The sequence below is a fragment of the Suillus fuscotomentosus genome, assembly GCF_016647785.1.
Source record: "Suillus fuscotomentosus strain FC203 chromosome Unknown F5891scaffold_4, whole genome shotgun sequence".
In the NCBI taxonomy this organism is placed as follows: Eukaryota; Fungi; Basidiomycota; class Agaricomycetes; order Boletales; family Suillaceae; genus Suillus; species Suillus fuscotomentosus.
The window spans coordinates 101,383-121,645 of NW_024539516.1; the positions used below are offsets into that span (position 1 = coordinate 101,383).

At 46.7% G+C, this 20,263-nt stretch overlaps 11 protein-coding genes across 11 annotated transcripts; 4 read left to right on the forward strand and 7 right to left on the reverse strand.

Annotated features, from left to right (window-relative positions):
• Window positions 1–305: 305 nt before the first annotated feature.
• F5891DRAFT_1125372 (amino acid transporter) lies at window positions 306–2,470 on the reverse strand (the record flags this gene model as incomplete). Its single annotated transcript, XM_041363961.1, has 12 exons — window positions 306–454; window positions 503–705; window positions 757–962; window positions 1,023–1,261; window positions 1,314–1,367; window positions 1,417–1,527; window positions 1,582–1,666; window positions 1,721–1,805; window positions 1,858–1,989; window positions 2,049–2,142; window positions 2,197–2,281; window positions 2,330–2,470. The coding sequence occupies 12 exons, from the start codon at window positions 2,468–2,470 to the stop codon at window positions 306–308; spliced, it is 1,584 nt and encodes a 527-aa protein (XP_041231994.1).
• Window positions 2,471–2,771: 301 nt separating this feature from the next.
• On the forward strand, window positions 2,772–3,707 carry F5891DRAFT_1137419 (ribosomal protein L6, alpha-beta domain-containing protein). Its single transcript, XM_041364830.1, has 2 exons — window positions 2,772–3,436; window positions 3,489–3,707. The coding sequence occupies exons 1-2, from the start codon at window positions 2,846–2,848 to the stop codon at window positions 3,540–3,542; spliced, it is 645 nt and encodes a 214-aa protein (XP_041231995.1). The 5' UTR covers window positions 2,772–2,845; the 3' UTR covers window positions 3,543–3,707.
• Window positions 3,708–3,849: 142 nt separating this feature from the next.
• On the forward strand, window positions 3,850–4,660 carry F5891DRAFT_1125374 (uncharacterized protein; the record flags this gene model as incomplete). The annotated part of the gene is made up of 6 exons (XM_041363962.1): window positions 3,850–3,916; window positions 4,032–4,114; window positions 4,166–4,241; window positions 4,292–4,407; window positions 4,462–4,547; window positions 4,600–4,660. The coding sequence occupies 6 exons, from the start codon at window positions 3,850–3,852 to the stop codon at window positions 4,658–4,660; spliced, it is 489 nt and encodes a 162-aa protein (XP_041231996.1).
• Window positions 4,661–4,766: 106 nt separating this feature from the next.
• Window positions 4,767–5,485, reverse strand: F5891DRAFT_975234 (zinc knuckle-domain-containing protein; the record flags this gene model as incomplete). The annotated part of the gene is made up of 4 exons (XM_041376493.1): window positions 4,767–4,860; window positions 5,016–5,129; window positions 5,194–5,338; window positions 5,401–5,485. 4 exons carry the CDS (start codon window positions 5,483–5,485, stop codon window positions 4,767–4,769), a joined length of 438 nt encoding a protein of 145 aa, XP_041231997.1.
• Window positions 5,486–5,921: 436 nt separating this feature from the next.
• F5891DRAFT_1002281 (uncharacterized protein) lies at window positions 5,922–6,310 on the reverse strand. Its single transcript, XM_041360234.1, has one exon. It carries the CDS (start codon window positions 6,244–6,246, stop codon window positions 5,935–5,937), a length of 312 nt encoding a protein of 103 aa, XP_041231998.1. The 5' UTR covers window positions 6,247–6,310; the 3' UTR covers window positions 5,922–5,934.
• Window positions 6,311–6,441: 131 nt separating this feature from the next.
• On the forward strand, window positions 6,442–7,618 carry F5891DRAFT_1181835 (CRAL-TRIO domain-containing protein; the record flags this gene model as incomplete). Its single annotated transcript, XM_041366069.1, has 6 exons — window positions 6,442–6,554; window positions 6,637–6,766; window positions 6,830–6,880; window positions 6,945–7,207; window positions 7,256–7,330; window positions 7,381–7,618. The coding sequence occupies 6 exons, from the start codon at window positions 6,442–6,444 to the stop codon at window positions 7,616–7,618; spliced, it is 870 nt and encodes a 289-aa protein (XP_041231999.1).
• A 1,037-nt stretch (window positions 7,619–8,655) lies between these two features.
• Window positions 8,656–10,679, reverse strand: F5891DRAFT_1002288 (isoprenoid synthase domain-containing protein). The gene is made up of 10 exons (XM_041360235.1): window positions 10,524–10,679; window positions 10,176–10,440; window positions 9,966–10,120; window positions 9,859–9,905; window positions 9,593–9,808; window positions 9,433–9,534; window positions 9,315–9,381; window positions 9,182–9,260; window positions 9,029–9,131; window positions 8,656–8,975 (listed from the first exon to the last, which is right to left on the reverse strand). The coding sequence occupies exons 2-10, from the start codon at window positions 10,338–10,340 to the stop codon at window positions 8,779–8,781; spliced, it is 1,131 nt and encodes a 376-aa protein (XP_041232000.1). The 5' UTR covers window positions 10,341–10,440; window positions 10,524–10,679; the 3' UTR covers window positions 8,656–8,778.
• A 104-nt stretch (window positions 10,680–10,783) lies between these two features.
• Window positions 10,784–12,523, forward strand: F5891DRAFT_1002289 (Alpha/Beta hydrolase protein). Its single transcript, XM_041360236.1, has 8 exons — window positions 10,784–11,143; window positions 11,193–11,350; window positions 11,409–11,451; window positions 11,509–11,537; window positions 11,588–11,655; window positions 11,708–11,961; window positions 12,010–12,172; window positions 12,220–12,523. Exons 1-8 carry the CDS (start codon window positions 10,822–10,824, stop codon window positions 12,383–12,385), a joined length of 1,203 nt encoding a protein of 400 aa, XP_041232001.1. The 5' UTR covers window positions 10,784–10,821; the 3' UTR covers window positions 12,386–12,523.
• Window positions 12,524–13,985: 1,462 nt separating this feature from the next.
• Window positions 13,986–15,381, reverse strand: F5891DRAFT_975238 (uncharacterized protein; the record flags this gene model as incomplete). The annotated part of the gene is made up of 7 exons (XM_041376494.1): window positions 13,986–14,091; window positions 14,164–14,227; window positions 14,326–14,472; window positions 14,519–14,590; window positions 14,725–14,783; window positions 14,907–14,953; window positions 15,196–15,381. The coding sequence occupies 7 exons, from the start codon at window positions 15,379–15,381 to the stop codon at window positions 13,986–13,988; spliced, it is 681 nt and encodes a 226-aa protein (XP_041232002.1).
• Window positions 15,382–16,015: 634 nt separating this feature from the next.
• On the reverse strand, window positions 16,016–18,071 carry F5891DRAFT_1002298 (Alpha/Beta hydrolase protein). The gene is made up of 8 exons (XM_041360237.1): window positions 17,423–18,071; window positions 17,220–17,377; window positions 17,121–17,163; window positions 17,039–17,067; window positions 16,921–16,988; window positions 16,612–16,865; window positions 16,389–16,557; window positions 16,016–16,337 (listed from the first exon to the last, which is right to left on the reverse strand). The coding sequence occupies exons 1-8, from the start codon at window positions 17,742–17,744 to the stop codon at window positions 16,172–16,174; spliced, it is 1,209 nt and encodes a 402-aa protein (XP_041232003.1). The 5' UTR covers window positions 17,745–18,071; the 3' UTR covers window positions 16,016–16,171.
• A 385-nt stretch (window positions 18,072–18,456) lies between these two features.
• On the reverse strand, window positions 18,457–19,014 carry F5891DRAFT_1002301 (uncharacterized protein; the record flags this gene model as incomplete). Its single annotated transcript, XM_041360238.1, has 1 exon — window positions 18,457–19,014. A coding segment is annotated over exon 1 (278 nt), but the record flags the coding sequence as incomplete, so codon positions are not given.
• Between the last annotated feature and the right edge of the window lie 1,249 nt (window positions 19,015–20,263).

Genomic DNA, 20,263 nt, shown 5'->3' on the forward strand with positions numbered 1-20,263 from the left:
CCGTGACGGCGCTTTGGCTAGCTATATACGCTGTCAACGTTGGGACAATATTGATGGAAGCTATGTGGAGGTATGCGACAAGCCTCAATCACGCTGGATAATATCAGTAGTTTCCACTTTACTCCTTGTTTCACCCGCGGTTTGTATATGTTGTATATAACCTCCCTGATGTGGCAGGAATCTTGAGAATATGATGTCACCGATGCCCTCCGTCATGACATTACACGACTACAAGCTATTTGCTGGTCCGGAATGAAGACCGGAGATAACCAGGTAGCCTAGTATAATTATATCCTCAGATTATTTCACTCCGTGTTATGTTTCTCCGAGTACGACGATGAATCGCTCTGCCAATCGATATTCGGAACGGGTCCTGTGAACCAATGTCTCGCCGAGAATATCCATGATCCTCCAGCAAATATAAAGACGGCCATGACGATCACTATCGAGTAATCTACATCTTGTGATAAGTCAAGATCTTGTAATTATAAAGAACACTCACTCATGGTTTGCACGTTTGCTGTCTGTGTATACGGAAAGAGCAGCATGACGACCATGAATGCTACCCAGGAAATACCTATCCAGCCGATCGGAAAAGACCACCAACCGAGATTGAATGGGCCGGGCTGTAGCTTGTCCTTTCCCCAGGTAACACGACAGTAGATAGGCGTCACGTATGAGATATATAAACCTATTACAGACGCCCTTCAAAGCAACGGTATTAGCATAATGACTTGAGAAGATCGCTCGACGTACGAGGCCAATGAATTAAATGCTGCTGTAGAGAATACTAATGTCCCACAAATGGCAGAGAGCACCATCGCAAACCATACAGCATTAACCGGACTCCCCGTCGTGCGATTGATGCGTTTCCACCATCGCGAGCCAGGCAGAGCGTTGTCCCGAGAAAACGCGAAAATGACACGTGAGGCATCGACAGCTTGTGAGCATCCGCAAAGGTACTGTCCGGGAGTCAGTTATCCAAGCATGATCTTGGTCGTAAACGCACTTTCCTGCAACACTATGATAGAGCACCAAAGGGTCAGGGCGCCTTTCTTCCCCATGACATTCAAAAACACTTGGCCAAGAGGAAGCGCTAATTTTGACTGCAAGATGTCTGGAACCGAGTTGGTAGCATAAGAAGCACCGATGTAATAAAGCCAGCCCAGGATCTCAGTTCCGAGGACCCCAACCAAAATTGCAATAGGTGCTGCACGTGCAGCTCCTGCGGTTTCCTCAGCGATATGCGCAGCGGAGTCATCTGGATAGACATGGTGAGGTATGTGCTTCTCGAAGTATACTAGGCTACTCACAGCCTGTTAATGCCCACATTGGTGATGTAAAAGCGAGAATGAAAGCCCAGACATCTGAACAATGTCAGTCGCAGAAACGTATTTGTAGACATGGCACGCTTACTATTGCTCCATCCGGTATTGTTCTCAAACTTTGTCCACGCATCTACCGACGAGGCTCTCTGATCGCCGGAGCAAACGAGTAAGGAAATAGTTGCCCCAATCGATGTAGTTACTGCGTAGTACGCTGTGAGCCCAAACCAACTTAGCGCCTACTCTTTCGACTCACGGATGAGCACCATAGTCACAACTGTCGTTCGGGCGAGAATACGAGTCCCGGCTGAGCAGAAAATCGCTTGTGTGAGGTGGATAGCCTGGATTGGATGTTTCATTAGCAAGAGAGAGAAATGGTGGATTTGTCACGAGACCATCAGTATGCCAAATGTTGCACCCGACCCCAAGACCACTGCGCCGTCCGTGCTCATTGCTATTGCTGTAGTGATGAGTTCCGTGCTACAAGGCATGCATGAATTTGTCATTCATGAAAGCCGAAATGTACACAAACCAACTGAAATCGATGGAGCAAATCAACGTTACTTGCCCTGTGATGTTACTCCATCCGGTTATCCAGGACGCAAGAGCGGACCGTTCCTTCGAAGCCATTTTAGCTGAGAAATAGTACAGCCCAGCGCTTGTTCTACCGTAGGAGGTCGTTCATTACATAGACATGATTCGATGGTGATCAGAAAGACTTACGGCATGGAGGAAGCCAGCTCTGCCATCGAGGCAGCAACACACAGGACGAATGCGCACGCTATGGGCCATGCCCATACCATGGCAAAATGGCCTCCTAAGGATAGCAATCAAATTCCTGCTTTGGTACATGCCCCCGAGTATTACTGACCTGAAAGCAAAGGATAGGAATATCCGGTAGTGACTCCACAAGATGCAGCCATGATAGCCATCGAGAATGAGATCGTCTCTAGCAGCTGGGTCACAAAGTCAGGTCTGCGCAAGCAAAAAAGAAATCCTGATACCGAAAATTCTCGTTTAAATTGGCTCTTGTAGCCAAGTTTCTGGAGGATAATATTATCTTCTCGGTGAACGGGGGAGATGCCATCCTGACTATTGAGACTGATAGACTCAGTGACAATGCCGGGATCATTATACTTGGCCATTTTATCTGAAGGAGAAAACGTGGAGTGCGGGGTTGAAGTGGATTCTGCCGAATATATAGCCATCTCAAATGAAGCTGAGAGCGTACCGCCGTCATTGCAATGGCTGCAATTGGAGATAAGAGGACCAAAATTCCTGGGATAGACCAGGATAAACTGTGCTCTTATCTCGTTGCGTGTGATCCAAGCCAAACACAGGCTGTCATCTTCTGGCGTGTCACAGCGTGCTACGTGTGTTGCCTAAACTCGATAGGACAACTTGCAGAGCTTGGGAATCATGCACATGCACATGTGTATACCCAGATAAGGAAGTCGATTATATAGGTCCCGTGGCGTCGAAACTTAAATTATGTAAAAGACAAGTTGCAACCAGAAGTCATGATACCACGCCAGGCGGCGTTGAGCAACACTCTACGACACTTCAGCTCATCCGCTCGTGCATGTGTGCACATATCTCATATCGGAAAAACACCCATCCCAATTCCACCTAATGTCACTATCACCCAATCTCAAACTTCGCTCCAAGTAAAGGGACCTCTTGGCTCAACGTCCGTCCCACTGGAATCATACATGAAGCTCGCGTATCCGCAAGAAAATGTGCTGACAATAGCCGTAGAAGATGCAGAGGTAAAGAAGCAGCGGTCAATGTGGGGTCTTACGCGGACGCTCATAAATAACGCGGTCGTCGGAATGACGGAGGGCTTCACTGTTCCCATATATCTTGTTGGTGTTGGATACAGAGCTGCGTTGGAGGACGACCCGAGAGGAACGACAAATGGTGGCAATGGCCAGAGGCTCAACATGAAGCTGGGACATTCTCATAACGTCTACGTGCCAATTCCTGCCCATATCAAGGCAGACGTGCCTTCTCCGACGAAGATCACACTCTTTTGCACGGACAAGCACTTGCTTGGTCTTTTTGCTGCAAGGATACGGAAATGGCGTCCACCTGAACCATACAAAGGCAAGGTGAGCATATTTCAACCATAAATTACAGGGAAAGAGACTGATGCATGCTTAGGGTGTTTTCATTGGTAATGAACAAATTCGTATCAAGTCCGTCAAAAAGAAGTAGTTTGGACTCTGGCACCTACTTTTGCTTTCTTAGACTTGACTTGTGCTCATACTTATCATTGCATGCATACGATAGAGATCGTATTCCTAATGAAAACATTAAAGACCACGTAGATAGCTAGTCCTTGCAATATCGGTCTGAAATTGACTTGCTATTTGAACTTTGAATAATAGCATGCGAACTGTCACGTGATACGAGCTCCTCGTACTTCGCCTGCGTAGCCCTCTGTCACGTCCAAGTACTTGGTTTGCGCAGATTCTTTTTTTTCGCTCATCCAGTGACCGCCTATATACAACATTTCTTTGAAATGCCAGCAGAACTCTGCCCGCCATATGCGCCATTTTTCGGCTTTGCAGGTGTCGCTTCAGCTGTAAGTCATTGCAGTCGGAGTGCCGTGTTCAGTTCATCATAACAGTCCTCCATAGATGATTTTCAGCAGTACGCCATGACTCTGAGCTCTCAAATGTTATCTCATACACTCAAATACAGCGCTTGGTGCTGCCTTCGGAACGGCAAAGGCTGGAATTGCTATTGCAGGCCTGGGGACGTTCAAACCTGAACTGATTATGAAGGCGAGTGCAGCCCTCTAACAGGTTTCTTTTAATTCACGTTGCAGAATATAGTCTCTTGTGCCTGTGGTAATGGCAGGAATCATTGCGGTGTATGGACTAGTGGTATCGGTTCTCATCGCAGGAAATTGTCAGTATATAATCCTGGCATGACATTTGCGTGAATTGACCGGTTCGTAGTGAACCCATCGAAAGACTATCCCCTGGCTGCAGGCTTCATTCATCTGGGAGCGGGCATTTCCTGTGGAATGACTGGCATTGCTGCGGGCTATGCTATTGGCCTCGTCGGAGATTCGGTGGGCCTTTTGAACTACTATGAATGTATGCATGAATCTCACTACTGGTTGCAGTGCGTGCGGGCATATGTTCACGAGCAACGAATATTTGTGTCTATGATCCTCATCCTGATCTTTGCGGAGGTCCTGGGGCTTTACGGGTGAGTATTTATATGTACTTGCTCATACTTGCTGATCTTGCGTGCATTTCAGCCTCATCGTTGCATTGTTGATGAACACGAGGGTCACTGGTCTCGTGGGCGTTTGTGATTAATCACTCATGCTTCATTACATACATTTTGTTCCCTACATAAATACAGGCTCCGAATAAAAGCACAGACAAACTATGTCGGTGAATGATCATTTTTCAGTCTCTGGATCTACTGCGAGATGAAGATGCTGAACGAATTGAAGATGAATCTCGCCGCTTTGGTCGCTTCCTGCTGCGATCTCTGGAAATCGAACGTGAGGCATCTGAACTTGACGTAGAGCTGGCAGATGATTTAGAGCTAGACCCTGAATCTGAATCTGATTCCGAGTCCGAGTCCGAAGTGTCTGAGGAGGACCTCGAAGACCTGTTCAAAATGACAATCAGCCCACGCAGACACAATAAGTGAATTATAAACAACCTTCTCGCTTTCTTGCGAGCTCTACCGTCTTCCTCCTTGGATTTCCCTTTGGATTCCTCCAGTACCAGTCGTTCCTGCTCCTTTGACTCTAAAATTCGGTTTGCCGTTCCACTCCTAAGTAACAGAACAGGGCATCAGCCAAATCCAATCGTATAAGTCAGGTCGTCGGTCACCGTACTTTGTTCTAAATTCCTCCGGCACTTCGACTGAAGGCTTTCCCTCTGCCTTCAGCTTCGCAAGTAACTTTGGATTTTCAAGTAATTCTGTCCGCGAGGGACGAGATACGTATGGACGCGTGGACTTGCATTCGAATATGAAATGTCCTGCATGATTTCGTTTGGTCCAAGTTGCCCTTCTGCAACAACATCCAAATGAGAACACGCACCTGTACCGAGGCACTTCTGACAAACGGTTGCAGAGTTCGCTCTTGGGTTGTTGTTTGACCGACGGTGAGGCGCGAATTTCGACATTGTGATAAGGGAAATAGGTGCTTAGATTTCGCTTTGGTCTGATTTCTACGTGTGCTGAAATAAAGCTACACGTGGGTGTGATGGGCTAATCTAGGTGAGATCGAGTGTTGAGAGGAAAATGAAGTGTCTTATTACTATGTAGCACTAGGCGTCTGCTTACGTATTCACTATTTACAAGCTGGCTTTACAGTTCATTCACATACTGTCGCTGTATTCATGTAGGTGTGTTGCTATCCTGAAGGCACGATTACGGTCCCCGGATAGTATGGTGTTCTCGACCTTGCCAATATTCCGGACCAACTCCTGCATAGCAATAGTGCTCTCGCTCGCCCGGAGGACTACTACTTCAAAGTATCTTGTCGCTGCCTCCACCTGCAATCATAGCATTCTAGCTGCTGCTGGCATTTAACCAGATGAGCATGCTTTGGAATTTGCCCTGAACATTCACATTACAACTTGAAGAGATATCTATACACTATGTTCGCTGTTGTGCTTTTCTTCTCTTCTCTCCCAGAATATGGCGCCGACAACCTCACTCTCGACAGTGCGGTGGATAGTTGAGTGACCGTAAGCGAACGCATGGGTAAATAAGGACCTGGATATCCGTTGAATAGGTCGTATGGGGAACTGCTTGCGATTGGGCACCGGCGTAAACCCTCCCATCTCAGTCCGAAACTTTTTCTATGGCTCCAAAGCACAAGCCACAGTGTAACAATCCCGAGAACTTGAAAAGAGCAGGCGAAGGCTATGATGGTGTGCATATGAAGGCATCGGAACGTTTATCTTTTGAGTCATCGTAGTTGTCGTCAAGTTTGCATCAATAGCCTGGGACTTCGGTTGCTTTGTCGATGCGGCGATGTGAAGACGACTCGGGGGCTTCTCTCTGGTACTTATATACCACTTGTCTCCGAGTCTATACCTCATCTGTGGCATACTCCGGTCATACAATGACAGTAATGTCACTCACGCCAGAAGAGAAGGAGACGTTGGAGGTGTTCCGCAAACAAGTATTTGATGAAGAAATCATTCGAGAAGGGGACTCTGTTGGGACGGATGACGCAACCTTACTGTAAGCCTTTTCCCCGCTCTCGGCATATGTAGCATCGCTGCCCTGACTCAACTAACACCGTATCATGATGTGCACATTACAGTCGGTTTCTTCGCGCACGCAAGTTCAATTTGACTGAATCAAAGAAAATGTTGCAGAATTGCCAACAGTGGCGGAAAACCGTCGGAGGTGATGGGATAGACGCGTTATATGCCAGACTAGATCCTTATGATGTACGTCCTTCCTTCTTTCCCTCTAAATTGTAGTTGTGAAGAAAACTTTCCGTTATCCTATAGTACCCTGAGCGGGAAGAAATATTCAAGTCCTGGTCTATGTATTTCCATAAGGTGAGTTCTCCACTAGAACTTTTGCTGAGAATTCTAATGACAGCAATCATGATGGCCATCTTAGACAGACAAGGTGTGCTTGATGCTGTTCTTGACCTATGATTATCGGTACATTCTTACCTTGCAGAAAGGCCGACCGGTGAACATCCAGTTCTTTGGCGGGCTAAACCTTCCGAAGTTGTACAAGCATGTCACGCCGGAGAGGCACTGGGAGGCTATTGTTGTAAACGCCGATTCCCTTACCCGTGAAGTACTTCCAGCTGCATCGCGTGCTGCAGGGAAGCATATTCACCAATCGATCGTAATTGTGGACCTCAAAGGGTTTGGGTTCGTCGTTGGCGCTTTCCAGCTGCCAATAAGCTGATGTTCGTCCAGGTTATCACAGTTTTGGCAAGTGAAGTCATTGGCACAAGCTTCATTCCAGATATCACAGGATTATTTTCCCGAGACGTGCGTCCTATAAGGTCATTTTAGTCCTATTGATTCACTGATGGTCTTAGAATGGGTCAACTTTTAATAATCAACGCGCCATCCTCGTTTACCTTTATTTGGGGAATCATCAAGCCCTGGCTGGCAAAAGAGACTGTAGAGAAGGTCGACATTCTCGGTTCGAACTATAGAGAGGTTCTACTTGATGTGATAGATGCCGAGAATCTACCAGAAATACTGGGAGGCACGTGCACTTGTAAGAGTGAAGGAGGATGCGACCTTAGCGGTGCAGGACCAGTGGATGGTTGAGAGGAATGAAAGGAAAAGGAACGGGAGTACTGAGGACTCTGGATCCGGAGAAAAGACAGGAGAACGTCGCAGTGGTCGAACACAACGGTCCAATTACCCATCCCATAGACGACAAGTAGAAGCATACATGTGTATCATATATACATGTCGATAGGGGAGGGCATGAACATTATATATGATTTGTACATGTGACATAGATCGAACAGCAGTTTCCTTGTAGCAGATGCTTCGCAGTCTTGACGGATCCTCAATATGAACCTGCGTGAATGCGAACGAAATGCTTCCGCCAGTCGCGAGGCCCTAGACAGCTTGGCAGCCGGAAGCCAAAAACGCCGATTCACACTGACCACTCACCAGCTAAGACACCAGATGTAACGCGAGGTCAGGACAACTCCACAAATCAGAGGACCGAGAAGAGCCAAAAGTACACATGCCTAAGAGTGATCCAATGCCTGTATCAACACATTGACGCCCCTGCAACGACGAGTCCAATTGTGAAAGCTCTATGTTAGTGGAAGAGATGCGATACCACGGCGATTGAAGGAACGTTCGTAAGGCCTATTGCAATCCCGGCTGCACGAGTATCATGCAAAGTACGCTGGAGTCCTAAGGGTTGTCTGCTCGGCCATCTTGAGACAGTTGCACTCTGTGTGACTTGCTCCCGCGGATCCGGTGACCCGCACGGAAGAACTCGACCGACTTGGAAGTTTGGTTCAAAAATAACTCCAAAATGGGAGAGCGACCGCTATTGCCGGCGTGGCTGCTGGTGCCTTCGAGTTGAAGGATTATAGTGAGAATAGCCACACGCAAGTCGATGTGATACACTCTCATACCACACCCCGGCAACACTGGCAGGTTATTTCTCGTCCACTAATAGCTGATTTTAGCTATAACATCGACAGTAAGGAACGGCTGCATGCCCTTTTATGGTCTGTCTAGGGAGCAGTATGACACAGCGATGTTAATGTTTGGCCATACGATATCCTCCGCAGCCTGTAAACATTTGAGAACTAAAGTCCAATGAAATATTCGAGGTCACCGAGTTTTTCAATAGTACATACTACCACTGGCAGTAACGGGCACATATGATGAGGACACTCGCGAGGATCGACTTAGCCAGTAAGCCATGACAATACAGTACACAAGAAGGGCATGATGTTTCATGCATCGACATGAAGCTTGTCCAAAAGCGCAGATAATATTGGGTTTCCGCCCAGTCTCTCAACTTCTCCCCTGGCTTGTTGCTCCAACTTATGAAGCACTGCTAGGGTGTAATCAAACGACTTGGTGGTGGTTCTGAGATACTCGATAGCGCGATGCTTGAGGGTAGGAGTCTCGGGACGTTTGTGTAGGACATCTGACAATATCATTGAAATCAAATGAGGTGGTAGTCGACATATTTGAACTCACCCATGATCAGTTGGTTTTCAGGCTGTTCGAAGATGCTGTGAATAACAGGGAAAGAGAATTTTCCTTCAGATAAATCTTCTGCAAACCCCTTTGTGCCTGTGTACTGAGAGAATATTCGGTTCATGTCTCCAAAAAATTAGATTGGAGACCAACCTCGTCGCTCTGGAGATTCATGTAGTCATCGCGGATTTGGTAATAAATCCCAATGAGATTGGACAAAGGGACATAGTCACTAGGACGGGAGTCGTTCAATCTGCGAAAAATCAAGACTCCATTTGAGACTCACACATTCGTGTTCGTCGTAGCACATGCCATCATGAGTTTGGCAGCAGCCCTCAGATGACTGCCTGTTTCTGAGTAGCCATGTTCAAAATGGTTTCTTATAGACAATGACGACGACCTACTGTCTTTTACCATCTGCACATACTCATCTTCTGTGGGACAGCGGAGGGTATCACGCCAGAGGATGTCCAATCCCTGTCCATGGTGGGATGATATGAGCTCGGCTATCCTCGTCTTTATGTCAGGACTGTCTATGAAACAATGGTGACACAGATGGCATACCATTCATTACAAGGTCCAGGTCGCGAACGGAAATGAGGCGTTCGGGTTTCTCGGCGGTGGAACTGTCGTCCCTGAGCCCACTGTCTGGACCTGCACTAGAATCACAAGCGCGACGCTGCACTTTGGGCCTCAGAGAGGACAACTCTTGATATGCTAGGAAGTAGACGTAATTGGCGGCATTGATGGTACGGGGAATGCCATATACTTTATGCGCGACTGGAAGCTATCAATAACCCCTTCACGGATATCGCTAATAGCAGACATGCCTATAATCCCACGTCTCAGCTGAGAGCCGTCTTCGATGTCATCTACCCTGTAGATATAAAAATTAGTCAGTGTTGGAATTAGTTCGATAACTCTTGGAAAGACGTACAAGAGACCGGCATTATGGAAAAGACCGACAACACGGATGATGACCGCAAGCTTGTCTTTAGGAACATTAAGCCAGAGGTTGAAGGCTTGGACAATCATTTCTGTGGTCTTTTTCCCCGTGTTGGCAGTGATGTATGTGTAGGGCTCGAGCAAAACCTAGCAGAGTAAACCTGAGCCATGCGTCAAACTCAAGATCTGTAAAGATACTTGCGGATTCCTGAGCTTCGGTCCATGTGCTTGACGGTGGTGCACGCAGGCTTGAGAGGAAGCTATCATATCTTTCGATGTTGGCATGCATTATGCTATTAGGACAGATCACTACTGTACCGGTGTGTATGGAGGCAACCGGCTGGGTCAGCGTGACACCTGCACTCATGCAACCCGAGCTCCGTGATGTGTTACCTCACCTACAATAGGCAACTTCTCATTGTTGGCACACAACTATGAGAAACAAGAAGGACAATATTCATATACTCCTGCCGCGTTGCAACAGTGCGAGGTAAGGAAGTAGACGAGTCAACTTTCTACTTTGTTTCTGGCCAGTAAGAATACATCTTACCGTCAACTGAGGGCGAATGGCGGTAAGTACGACAGCCACTGAATCCGTGGAGCGACCGATTAATTACCAAAACCTAGATGCGGCTGGAACCCGGATGGTCGAACGCTGCTTATAAGTTATGACTCGAACGGTTCAATTTGGAGTGTCATGTACCGAACACCACAGAAGACAGTTTAATAATGATGATGGACCTCAGTGCTAATAGTGACCTTGGCAAGGTCTGTGGGAAGTTTCCTTATGGAGTACCTCCTATTGAACCACAGCCAGATACACATCTCTCACTTGCGCTTTGACAACCATGTCATCTGAAACTCCTTTCCAAATCGACGTCCCCGACGAGAAATTAACCACCCTCCGTGCTAAACTTGAACTCGCTATTTTCCCGAATGAACTGGACGATGCCGGGTGGAAGTATGGTGCACCTCTGGCGGATATCAAGCGGCTCACAGAGAGGTGGAAAAACGGGTACGACTGGCGCAAATATGAAAAAGAAATCAACGAGCAGCTGCCGATGTTTACACGCGATATTGACGTGGATGGTTTCGGCGCGCTGAATATTCATTATGTTCACAAGAAGAGCGAAACCGTTGACGCTATTCCGCTGTTGTTTTGTCACGGATGTAGGTCAATTTGCATGCTCACAGACCAACATATTTTGACCTTAACTAGGGCCTGGAAGCTTCCTGGAAGTCGGGAAGATTTTGCCCCTCCTGACTGCATCGGCCCCTGAACATCCTAGTTTTCATGTTGTGGCGCTTAGTTTGCCCGGTTTTGGCTTTTCGGAGGCTCCCCGCAAACAAGGCTTTGGTATTGATCAGTATGCTGAGGTGACTACTATTCATTACAACAAATTCTAATCTCTCTACATATTGACTGTGTACCCAGGTTGCTCACAAACTCATGGTCGCTCTCGGGTACAAGGAGTATGGTACGTTACTGAGTAATTCCTCAAGTGGATCAACGAATCTATTCATTTCTCCTACAGTTACTCATGGAGGTGACTGGGGTGGCCTTGTGAGTCGTATGTTACAAGTAGACCTGACTTATCGTTAATATATCCTCAGATTACTAGGAGAATGGCTTCTGTGTATGGTGGGAGGCATCACAAGGCATGGCACACTAACTTTCCAATGTAGGCCATTTTCTCGCTCCGCACACACCTCGACTCATTCTCGTCTATGTAGTGCCAAACCACCGAGCTGGAGATCGCCCCTGTCTTTCTTGTCTTTCTTGCTAACCCCATGGTCTATGGAGGAAAAAGCGGGCATCGAACGTACCACGTGGTTCCATACCAAAGGACAAGGCTACTCCAGCGAACAGAGCACCCAGCCGCAGACACTCGGTTACGGTCTCACTGATAGCCCTGTTGGCCTGCTTGCTTGGATCTACGAGAAACTGGTCCTTTGGACCGACAATTACAATTGGTCCGATGATGAAGGTAGCAGCAATATTGCTTTTCTGGATATCGCTCAACTGTTTCAAATAGTGCTGACATGGATCTCATTGTACTGGTTCTCCCGCGACGGACCCGCAGCCTCCCTTCGCATTTACTTTGAATTGCGTGCCGATTGCGAGGATATAGGCCAAAATCCTACTATTCCTATGGGAGCATCGTTTTTCCCGAAGGAAATCATAGTTTTGCCCGCAGCGTGCGTTTCTATCAATCAACTTTGCTGAAGCTAATATGAGTTTGTAGGTGGCTGCGCAAGTCGAACAACGTTGTTTTTGAGTCCCATCATAAGACAGGAGGCCATTTTGCTGCCACTGAACACCCGGAAGTGCTTGTTCAAGATATCCGGAAGATGTTTGCGAAGGGGGGCCCTGCGTTCGCAATTGTCCCCGGAAGAACTGGATATGCTTGAACAACTAGCATTCCTCGCGTTTGGAATGAATATCGAGTGAAAGTGTACAAACAGGCAATGTAATTTCGATATCATGTATACTATGACACAATCAGTATGGTTTGCTCGCGACTCTTCATCATCAGCCGTCGAATTTGCCACCTTGCCAGTCCCGTCGTCTAAAAACAAGTAAACTTCCCCTGGTAATGAATTCATTGCGAAGGTCACGATTTTATGTACATCATGACTAGCGGAGTAGGGGACCCCTAGGGAGAGGAAGTTAGGTGGCAGAGGGCGGCAGCGTTTGGAGCGGAGTTATCAGAATCAGATGGTTTCGGGAGCAGTAGAGCCAGGGTTGTACCGTAAGTCCAGCGTGCGCATCAGCAGAGCCCATTCCACTAGGTGTCTCCTAGAACCGTCGTATTGTTGTTCCACCTACCGTGCGGGATAGTCCATCTGGATTGGATCATGATGGAAGCTCTGGCACATTGATGAAGAACGCAAACACAGAGGTGCGTGTCCCATGACATTGTAGCCACTCTCTGTGCTCGCCTAAGTAATATGGTCGTTCCCATTGTTGTGCCTATCAGATGTTAATTTCACTAGTAAAATCACGCAAGACAGACCTCTGACAGCATGGTTTCATACAATGCCAAGAGTCTATCTCGTGCTGCTCGAACCTTGAGGACAAAGTTTAATATCGGTCCAGGAACGACGAACTCTCGAATGTGGAACTCACCGCACGGGCCTGAGGTCCCGAGTACCGTTGCCCAGACGTATCAGGTTGTTTTTGGAATTTTCAATTTTAGTGTGAGATACTTTTACGCTGTTTTACCGTCATGTGACGTCCGGATTCGGCCAGATTTCTGGAACCCTTCTGCTTTTGGGGGCGGGCAAGTCTTTGTGTGCCGCTTTGCATTCTTTCTCATTGCCGGCCAATGCAATCTACGTTTTGAGTTCCTTTCGACGAACGATTTGCCAAACAAATCAAATTATCTTGTCGAGTCCCGCCAGCTGCGTGTGAATCCATGACAAACAAACAAATCTATGAGGAGGACAGTGCTAGTGCTAAGAGACAGAACTTTGAAGCTAGTTTGTGTGCATGTGTGTGTGTGGGGGTGGTGAAATGTCTGTGAGTCTTAAATGGTTGTGCTACGGATCAGTGTGTGTGTGTGTGTGTGTGTGGATGGATGAGGCTTCCTCTATCAACTCAGGAAGACTGAATGCAGGTTGTGATTGTTAGTGCTGCCGTGGTCTGGTTCGGTCTGGTTCACAGAGGGTCGAGCAAGAACCAAGAACTGGACCTAGGTTTGGTTCTACCAGACTTGATGAACCTCGAACTGGACCTTGGTGAATGGTTCAGAATGGTCAGGTCCAGTCATTTTCAGGTTCGAACATGAACTGAACCAAATTTATTTACAATGAGCAAAAAAAAACATAGGTAGGACTTGTTGTGGTGCCACGGTCAATGGTCTCAATATCAAGAAGTAGGAGGGCATGAAAGATGGGGCGTGGCATGAGAGAACAGGTGGGAGAGAGTTAGCACAAGAGAACGGGCACAAGAGGACAGGTATGAGAGAGCAAGCATGAGAAAATGGGCACAAGATAATTGAAGATGAAGTCACTCACCTAACACCTCAAACTCAGTGGTTTTGGTTGCCTTTGTCTTTGTCGGCGCATTGATTTTAGGGGTGGAGGCAGTGATTTCGTGGGAGTGGGATGATGGGCTTGCAGGAGGAGTTGCACAATGAGATGTGTGGTCTGATTCGTCTGTTTGAACAGTGCATATCATGACTTACCTTGTCAATGGGCCTCTGCATTTGATAGAAACAAGTAAATCTTGAAGCTTGAGAATCCCTGAGGCTGAAGTGGATCATCAAAGGAAGTGTCAAAGCACGCTTCAACAATGTGGCAAGCTTCTTTTGGTTCGCAGTTCGGAACAGTTCGGGACCGGTCCGAACCAAAGTTGAACTGTTCGCCCAATGCCAGAACCAAGAACCATATTATGGTCCAGTTCTGGCTGACACCTGGACCGTGGACCAAACCACAGGAGAACCAGACCAAAAAGTCCGGTTCGAACCATGGTTCAGGACTGGACCACAGCAGCACTAGTTATTGTCAGTGTGAGGCAGATGCTACAGGAAAGATGCATACTAGTAGTGTGGACAGAGGATAACTTGACAAGCACCACAAATTTGGTGAGAAGTGAATACAGCACTATAGAGCCTGTACACATGTAGGCAGACACTCATATGTTGATCATTAACTAAAATCCAAAGTTGTTTAGAATTTGTTACAGTGTCACAGGCCTGTCACAACCATACACACATCAATTTCACCTGGCCCAAGAGCTGACACACTTAAACACCTATCTCTACTTGTAGGTTTCTTAGATGGGGTCACACGGCTGAGATGAGAGCTAGAACAAATATGTAATCTCAGTATCTGGGAGGAAGAATCCAGGTGCTATAAGTACCTAGAACAAATATGTACTAAGTCTTTGTTAGTAGCTGGTATGTTATATGAAGGTAATAGCACTTACATCTCAGTATCCGGGAGGAAGACTGAGATGCCTAATTCTATGAGAGACTGTTTTTATGTGCGGGTAGAGCAGGAATGAATGCAAATTAATCTGAGACCTTTTGACATGATGTTCGGCCAATGATGAGCAAATGTCTGAGAAACGATGTGCTTGCACCTAATCTGACGTGTCTGACGTGCCTCTCAACACTACTCTCGTGCTGTCTGTCTCACTTTATGATCATCCTTTGGAGCTGAAAAACATGCTGTCGAAGGCCTGTTTGCAGTACAGTACAGCAGGAAAGACTTACAACAGTCTTTATCTTGGTTTCACCCGCTAGGATTTGTTGAATGGCTTGTTGTTGTCCAAATCGTCCAAGTTGAAGAAGACCGAGAGAGCTGATGGCGAGGCATGAGATGTCAAATAGAGAGTGCAAGCACAAGGGGAGAAAGGGCAGGCACAAGGGAGAGCTGACATCGGGCCTGAAGCTGCACATGTATCAAGTTTCATTCTAATATGTATAAAGTCTAGCACCCGTGCAGACGAGCATCTCAGTTCTGTTTCCAGAGACTGAGACGTGAGTACCTATACCATACCTTATCGTAAACATATGCTGACACAACGTAGTCTTACCTATCAGGTACACATTTCATTAATAAAGAGTTCTGTTTCCAGAGACTGAGACTCTTACCTATCAGACTCCTTGTGACCCTCTCGCTTGTTATAAATGCCTTTATGGCATGTATAATATCTGTCCTCGAAGTTCTTGTCTTCACTATTATTGACCTGAATCCTTGGAACGACAGATGACTTAATAGTAGATCTAAACTAATGTTTGGTTAGAAAGAATGCAAAGTGGCATGCAAAGACTTGCCCGCCCAAAAGCAGAAGGGTTCCAGAAATCCGGCCGAATCCGGACGTCACGTGACGGTAAAACGGCGTAAAAGTATCTCACACTAAAATTGAAAATTCCAAAAACAACCTGATACGTCTGGGCAACGGTACCCGAGTCGCTTATAGCGAGAAAATGATGAGTCAATATCAAGTCTCTGACCCTGCATAGATGCGAACAATTGAGGTGACGAGAACAACTATCACCTGGCCAATCTGATCTAGTACCGTGAATCATGTGAAGCTAAAGGAACCGGAAATTCGAATTATCACATGGGTATTACGCGAGACGGGATACACGATTTCATACCAACATTCTGGATGACACTACCTATCGTACACTTCCACTCAATATTCAGTCCGAATCATTCAAGTAGCACACGAATGTTGGTTGTTCAAGCATATCCACTTTTTCCAGGGACAACTGCGAACGCGGGACCCCCCTTCGCGAACATCTTTCGCACATCTTCAGTAAGCTCTTCCGGCCGTTCATAGGCAGCAAAATGGCCTCCTGACTTATGATGGGACTCGATCACAACATTATTCAACCTGCGCAGCCACCTACGATCTCATGTCAGTTTCGTGGCAGCCAAGCTGATTGATAAAACGCACGCCGAGGGTAAGAGCAGGAGCTCCTTTGGGAAATATGACGCTCCCATAGGAATAGTGGGGTAACTAGTACGACCCAAGTTGTAGAAATCGCCATACACCTCGGAGTAAATGCGATGGGCAGCACCGGGACCAGCACGGGAGAACCAGTATATGGAAATCCACGTCAGAGCTGTTTCAAAAGCAGGTGAGTATTGTATTGGGGAGTGTGACTGACTGCTGCCACCTTCGTCATCAGTCCATTTGTAGTCGTCGGTCCAGATGACCAATTTCTCGTAAAACCAACCAAGCAGTGCAACAGGGCTGTCCGTAAAACCGTAAGCGAGTGTCTGTGGGAAGGTGCTCTGCTCAACAAAGTAGCCGGATGATTTGTCGCGATACCACGCAGTGCGCTCAAGTCCTGCCTTTTCCTCTGCAGAATAAGGGGTTAGCAGGTACGACAAGAAAGACAGGGGCGATTTCCAGGTCGGCGGGTCGGCCCTAGTTAAACATGAGATAAATTGATGGGCGAGCAGTGACCGAGAAAAGGACATACATCGGAAAGTTGGTGTGCCATGCCTTGACATGCTTTCCACCATACTTAGCAGCCATTCTCCGAGTGATCTGAGAGTATATTAGCGATTAATTACATCTATTTGTGAAATGTCGCTCACGAGGAAACCCCAGTCGCCTCCCTCGGTCACTGCCAGAAAATGAGCAAATTCACTGTAGAAGATAATGACAATGGCGACGTGCCATACTCGTTGTACCCGAGAGCAATCATGAGTTTATGGGTTACCTAGATACCTTAGTCAACATTTTAGGAGCTTAGGATGTGCGATGAACAATGGATACCTCAGCATATTGATCAAGACCAAAGCCTGGTCTGTGAGCACCCTCCGAAAAGCCAAAACCAGGCAAGCTAAGCGCCACAACATGGAAGCTAGGATGTTTAGGAGACGACGCAGTCAAGAGGGGTAACATTCCCCTGATTTCTATGAAACTTCCAGGCCCTGGCTAATGTCAGGAACATGTCGGTAAGCGTGGATAAGACCTACATCCATGACAAAACAACAGCGGAATGGCGTCAACAGTTTCGCTCTTCTTGTGAACATAGTGAATGTTCAACGCGCCGAAACCATCCACGTCGATGTCGCGGGTGAACATCGGCAGCTCTTGGTTTAATTCCTTTTCATATTTGCGCCAATCGTACCCGTTTTTCCACCTCTCCACGAGCCGCTTCATATCTGCCAAAGGTGCGCCGTGCCTCCAGCCGATGTCCTGAAGTTCATCCGGGAAAGTGGCGAGCTCAAGTTTAGCACGAAGGATCCCGAGTTTCTCGTCTGGGATGTTGATTTGAAAGGGGGTTTCGGATGGCATGGTGGTCGAAGTGCGAGTGAGGGAGTTACTAGTACATCCTGGTGCATCCTGTGGTTTAATAGCTGCACAAAGAAGAGCTAACCTTTTGTTTCGTCCGCTGGGAAACGTCTATCGGAGACTTATCTCTTGTATCGTCATTTTAAAATAATAATGCGGTAATCTTATCTTTGACAGTACTTCCATAAGACACCGTGCACCTTGGGCTTTCCTTTTTATCGATATAAGGGCCTTCAGCCAGGACATATGAGATTAGGACATGACTGGGTGTCGTGACGGGATTTTTTGTATACGATGTTGGAGAAGTTGGCGCATAAGCGAGAGGCTCGGCATCAGTGAACCCGTGAGGAAAGTAGATAGCAATAAATAACAATATATAGTACATAATCGCAAGAACTAGCATAATTTTGCTATCGACAATCACATTGTTATGTTTGACCTTATAGAGGAAAGACGCGTCCCTGATTATCGTATAAAATGTTATGAAATGCCATAACGAAAGGGAGGTTCACAACTCCGAAGCATCAAATAATTGACGTGAAAATATAATGCTTTACAATGCTTTATCTAATTGCAAAATTTACATGATATCTGCGAGAATGATACTACCTGGAGTAAGTTAGACAGAACTACCAAAAGCGCCAGCATGACAGATTGCCTACAACAACCTGTCATTTTGTCACCAGTACCAAATTATTCTCATCCTCAGCACTCGTTTTGTGAAGCAAATTAATTTTATTTATATTTAAATACTACATATGTAGTTACAGGACAAAAAGAAAACAGGAAAAGATAGCGGAGAGATGAATGAAAGGAGGGACCAAGGTCAGCAAGGAACCACGAAAAAAGGCCAGCAAGGAGCCACGAGGAAAGGAAAGGAAAGGACCACCATGAACGGCCAGAGGAAGGAACCATGAGGGAAGGACAGACCACCACGAACGGCCAGGAAGGAACCACGAGGAAAGGAAGGGCCATGAGGAAAGGAAGGGCCACCACGAACGGCCAGGAAGGAACCATGAGGAAAGGCCAGGGAGGAACCACCACGAACAGCCAGGGAGGAACCACCACGAACGGCCAGGCAGGAACCACCACGAACGGCCAAGGAGGTACCACAAGGAAAAGGCCAGGGAGGGACCACCACAAATGGGAGGAATGAAGATGCTGAGTCGAGAGGTGGTGGTAGTAGCGGTGAAAGAAGGATTGAAAGGAACTTGCGTGTAAATTTCCGTCCTGCGCAAACAATGACAAATCAATTTCAACCACTTGCGCTGGTCACATGATTTGAGGTTGTCCGAAAATTCTAAGGTAAAATTTGAGGCTGAGGTGATAGTCACGTGCATGATTTTGGATGACATTGTAATTCACGCAATATTTGAACCGATCTATATAGTTTTGTAAGTCAAAAATAAATGAGGTAATATGATGTTGCTCAACAAACGGTACCTAATTACACTATCATACCTCGCTGATTGAAGCTCTCATAAGAATATAAATTAGGTTACAAGTGCTAACGGTTCTTTCCACGATAAAGTCTTATATCACTTGGTAGTTTAAAACATAAATGAGGGAACATGGCATGAGTCAACAAATATAACTTAACCATGCTATTGCATATTGATTGCTGCAACGGCGCAATGTTGTAATCTTGTTGCGAACTCCTCATGGTAAAATGAATTTTCAGAGATTCATGGCTATGTACCGATAACTAATATTTATTGCTGTATACATAGGTATATTCAGCCGTAGCAAAATGATATCATCTTATACTTCCCACGGCTACAAAATCAAGGACTCATGAATTCACTGATGCGGAAGCGGTATAAATTTCGTGCGCAAACACGTCCGAGTATGAGTCGGGAGCTGTGCGAAAGAGAGCGCAGGTGACCCCTGCTGTGTGCCGACGATATCAGAGGCTGATGTGCGGGGAGGAAGCCTGTGGGAACGTCAGTGTTCAATACAAACCAGTGATAGTAACAAGATAGTCAGTGAGGACCCCATCCCCACAATAGTATGCATACAGGCTTCTGAGTATCGATACTGTGTCAGGGCTAAAGCAGCTTCTCGGTCAGTAATAAGTATATACATACAGTCTTCCCTGTATCAAGACTCATGCTAGGGCTGCAAAGCAGCTTCTCAGGTATCACCAGCTATCCTATTCAGAATGTACCTTGATTCATATGATACTTCTGCGCTTCCTGAATCCTGACGGCCAAGTGTTCCTTAGCCATCCTATTTGGGGACCTTCTTCTCCTGTCCAGACATATCGCATGCCTTTGGTTCCCTAAATCCAATTATTCCCGAACGAGTCACCGTTAGGTATACCTCCCCTGCTTCTCGCCGTGTATCAATACAGTGGCATGTGCTGTTGGTGATCCAAACTTCAAGGGCCTCAATTGGATGGCAAGGCTGCGGCCTGCTCCGGATGCAAGATGAGCGAATGTGTCTCAGGTTGAAGATCATATACTTACAACGAAACAACAGGACAAAAACCGTGAGACTTAGCTGCAGAATATCTTTGGGAC

Excerpts from the sequence above, each read along its gene's own strand:
- F5891DRAFT_1137419 (XM_041364830.1), top strand. The coding sequence starts at position 2,846 with ATGATACCACGCCAGGCGGCGTTGAGCAACACTCTACGACACTTCAGC. Across the intron at positions 3,437-3,488 it reads CTGAACCATACAAAGGCAAG|GGTGTTTTCATTGGTAATGA; the intron begins GTGAGCATATTT and ends ATGCATGCTTAG.
- F5891DRAFT_1002281 (XM_041360234.1), bottom strand. The coding sequence starts at position 6,246 with ATGCACACCATCATAGCCTTCGCCTGCTCTTTTCAAGTTCTCGGGATT.
- F5891DRAFT_1002288 (XM_041360235.1), bottom strand. The coding sequence starts at position 10,340 with ATGAGTGCAGGTGTCACGCTGACCCAGCCGGTTGCCTCCATACACACC. Across the intron at positions 9,382-9,432 it reads TGTGCAGATGGTAAAAGACA|AAACAGGCAGTCATCTGAGG; the intron begins GTAGGTCGTCGT and ends ATGGCTACTCAG. Across the intron at positions 9,132-9,181 it reads TGAATCTCCAGAGCGACGAG|TACACAGGCACAAAGGGGTT; the intron begins GTTGGTCTCCAA and ends ATATTCTCTCAG.
- F5891DRAFT_1002289 (XM_041360236.1), top strand. The coding sequence starts at position 10,822 with ATGTCATCTGAAACTCCTTTCCAAATCGACGTCCCCGACGAGAAATTA. Across the intron at positions 11,452-11,508 it reads TCTCGGGTACAAGGAGTATG|TTACTCATGGAGGTGACTGG; the intron begins GTACGTTACTGA and ends TTTCTCCTACAG. Across the intron at positions 12,173-12,219 it reads ATCATAGTTTTGCCCGCAGC|GTGGCTGCGCAAGTCGAACA; the intron begins GTGCGTTTCTAT and ends ATGAGTTTGTAG.
- F5891DRAFT_1002298 (XM_041360237.1), bottom strand. The coding sequence starts at position 17,744 with ATGCCATCCGAAACCCCCTTTCAAATCAACATCCCAGACGAGAAACTC. Across the intron at positions 17,378-17,422 it reads GCTGTTGTTTTGTCATGGAT|GGCCTGGAAGTTTCATAGAA; the intron begins GTAGGTCTTATC and ends GACATTAGCCAG. Across the intron at positions 16,338-16,388 it reads CTCCTGCTCTTACCCTCGGC|GTGGCTGCGCAGGTTGAATA; the intron begins GTGCGTTTTATC and ends ATGAGATCGTAG.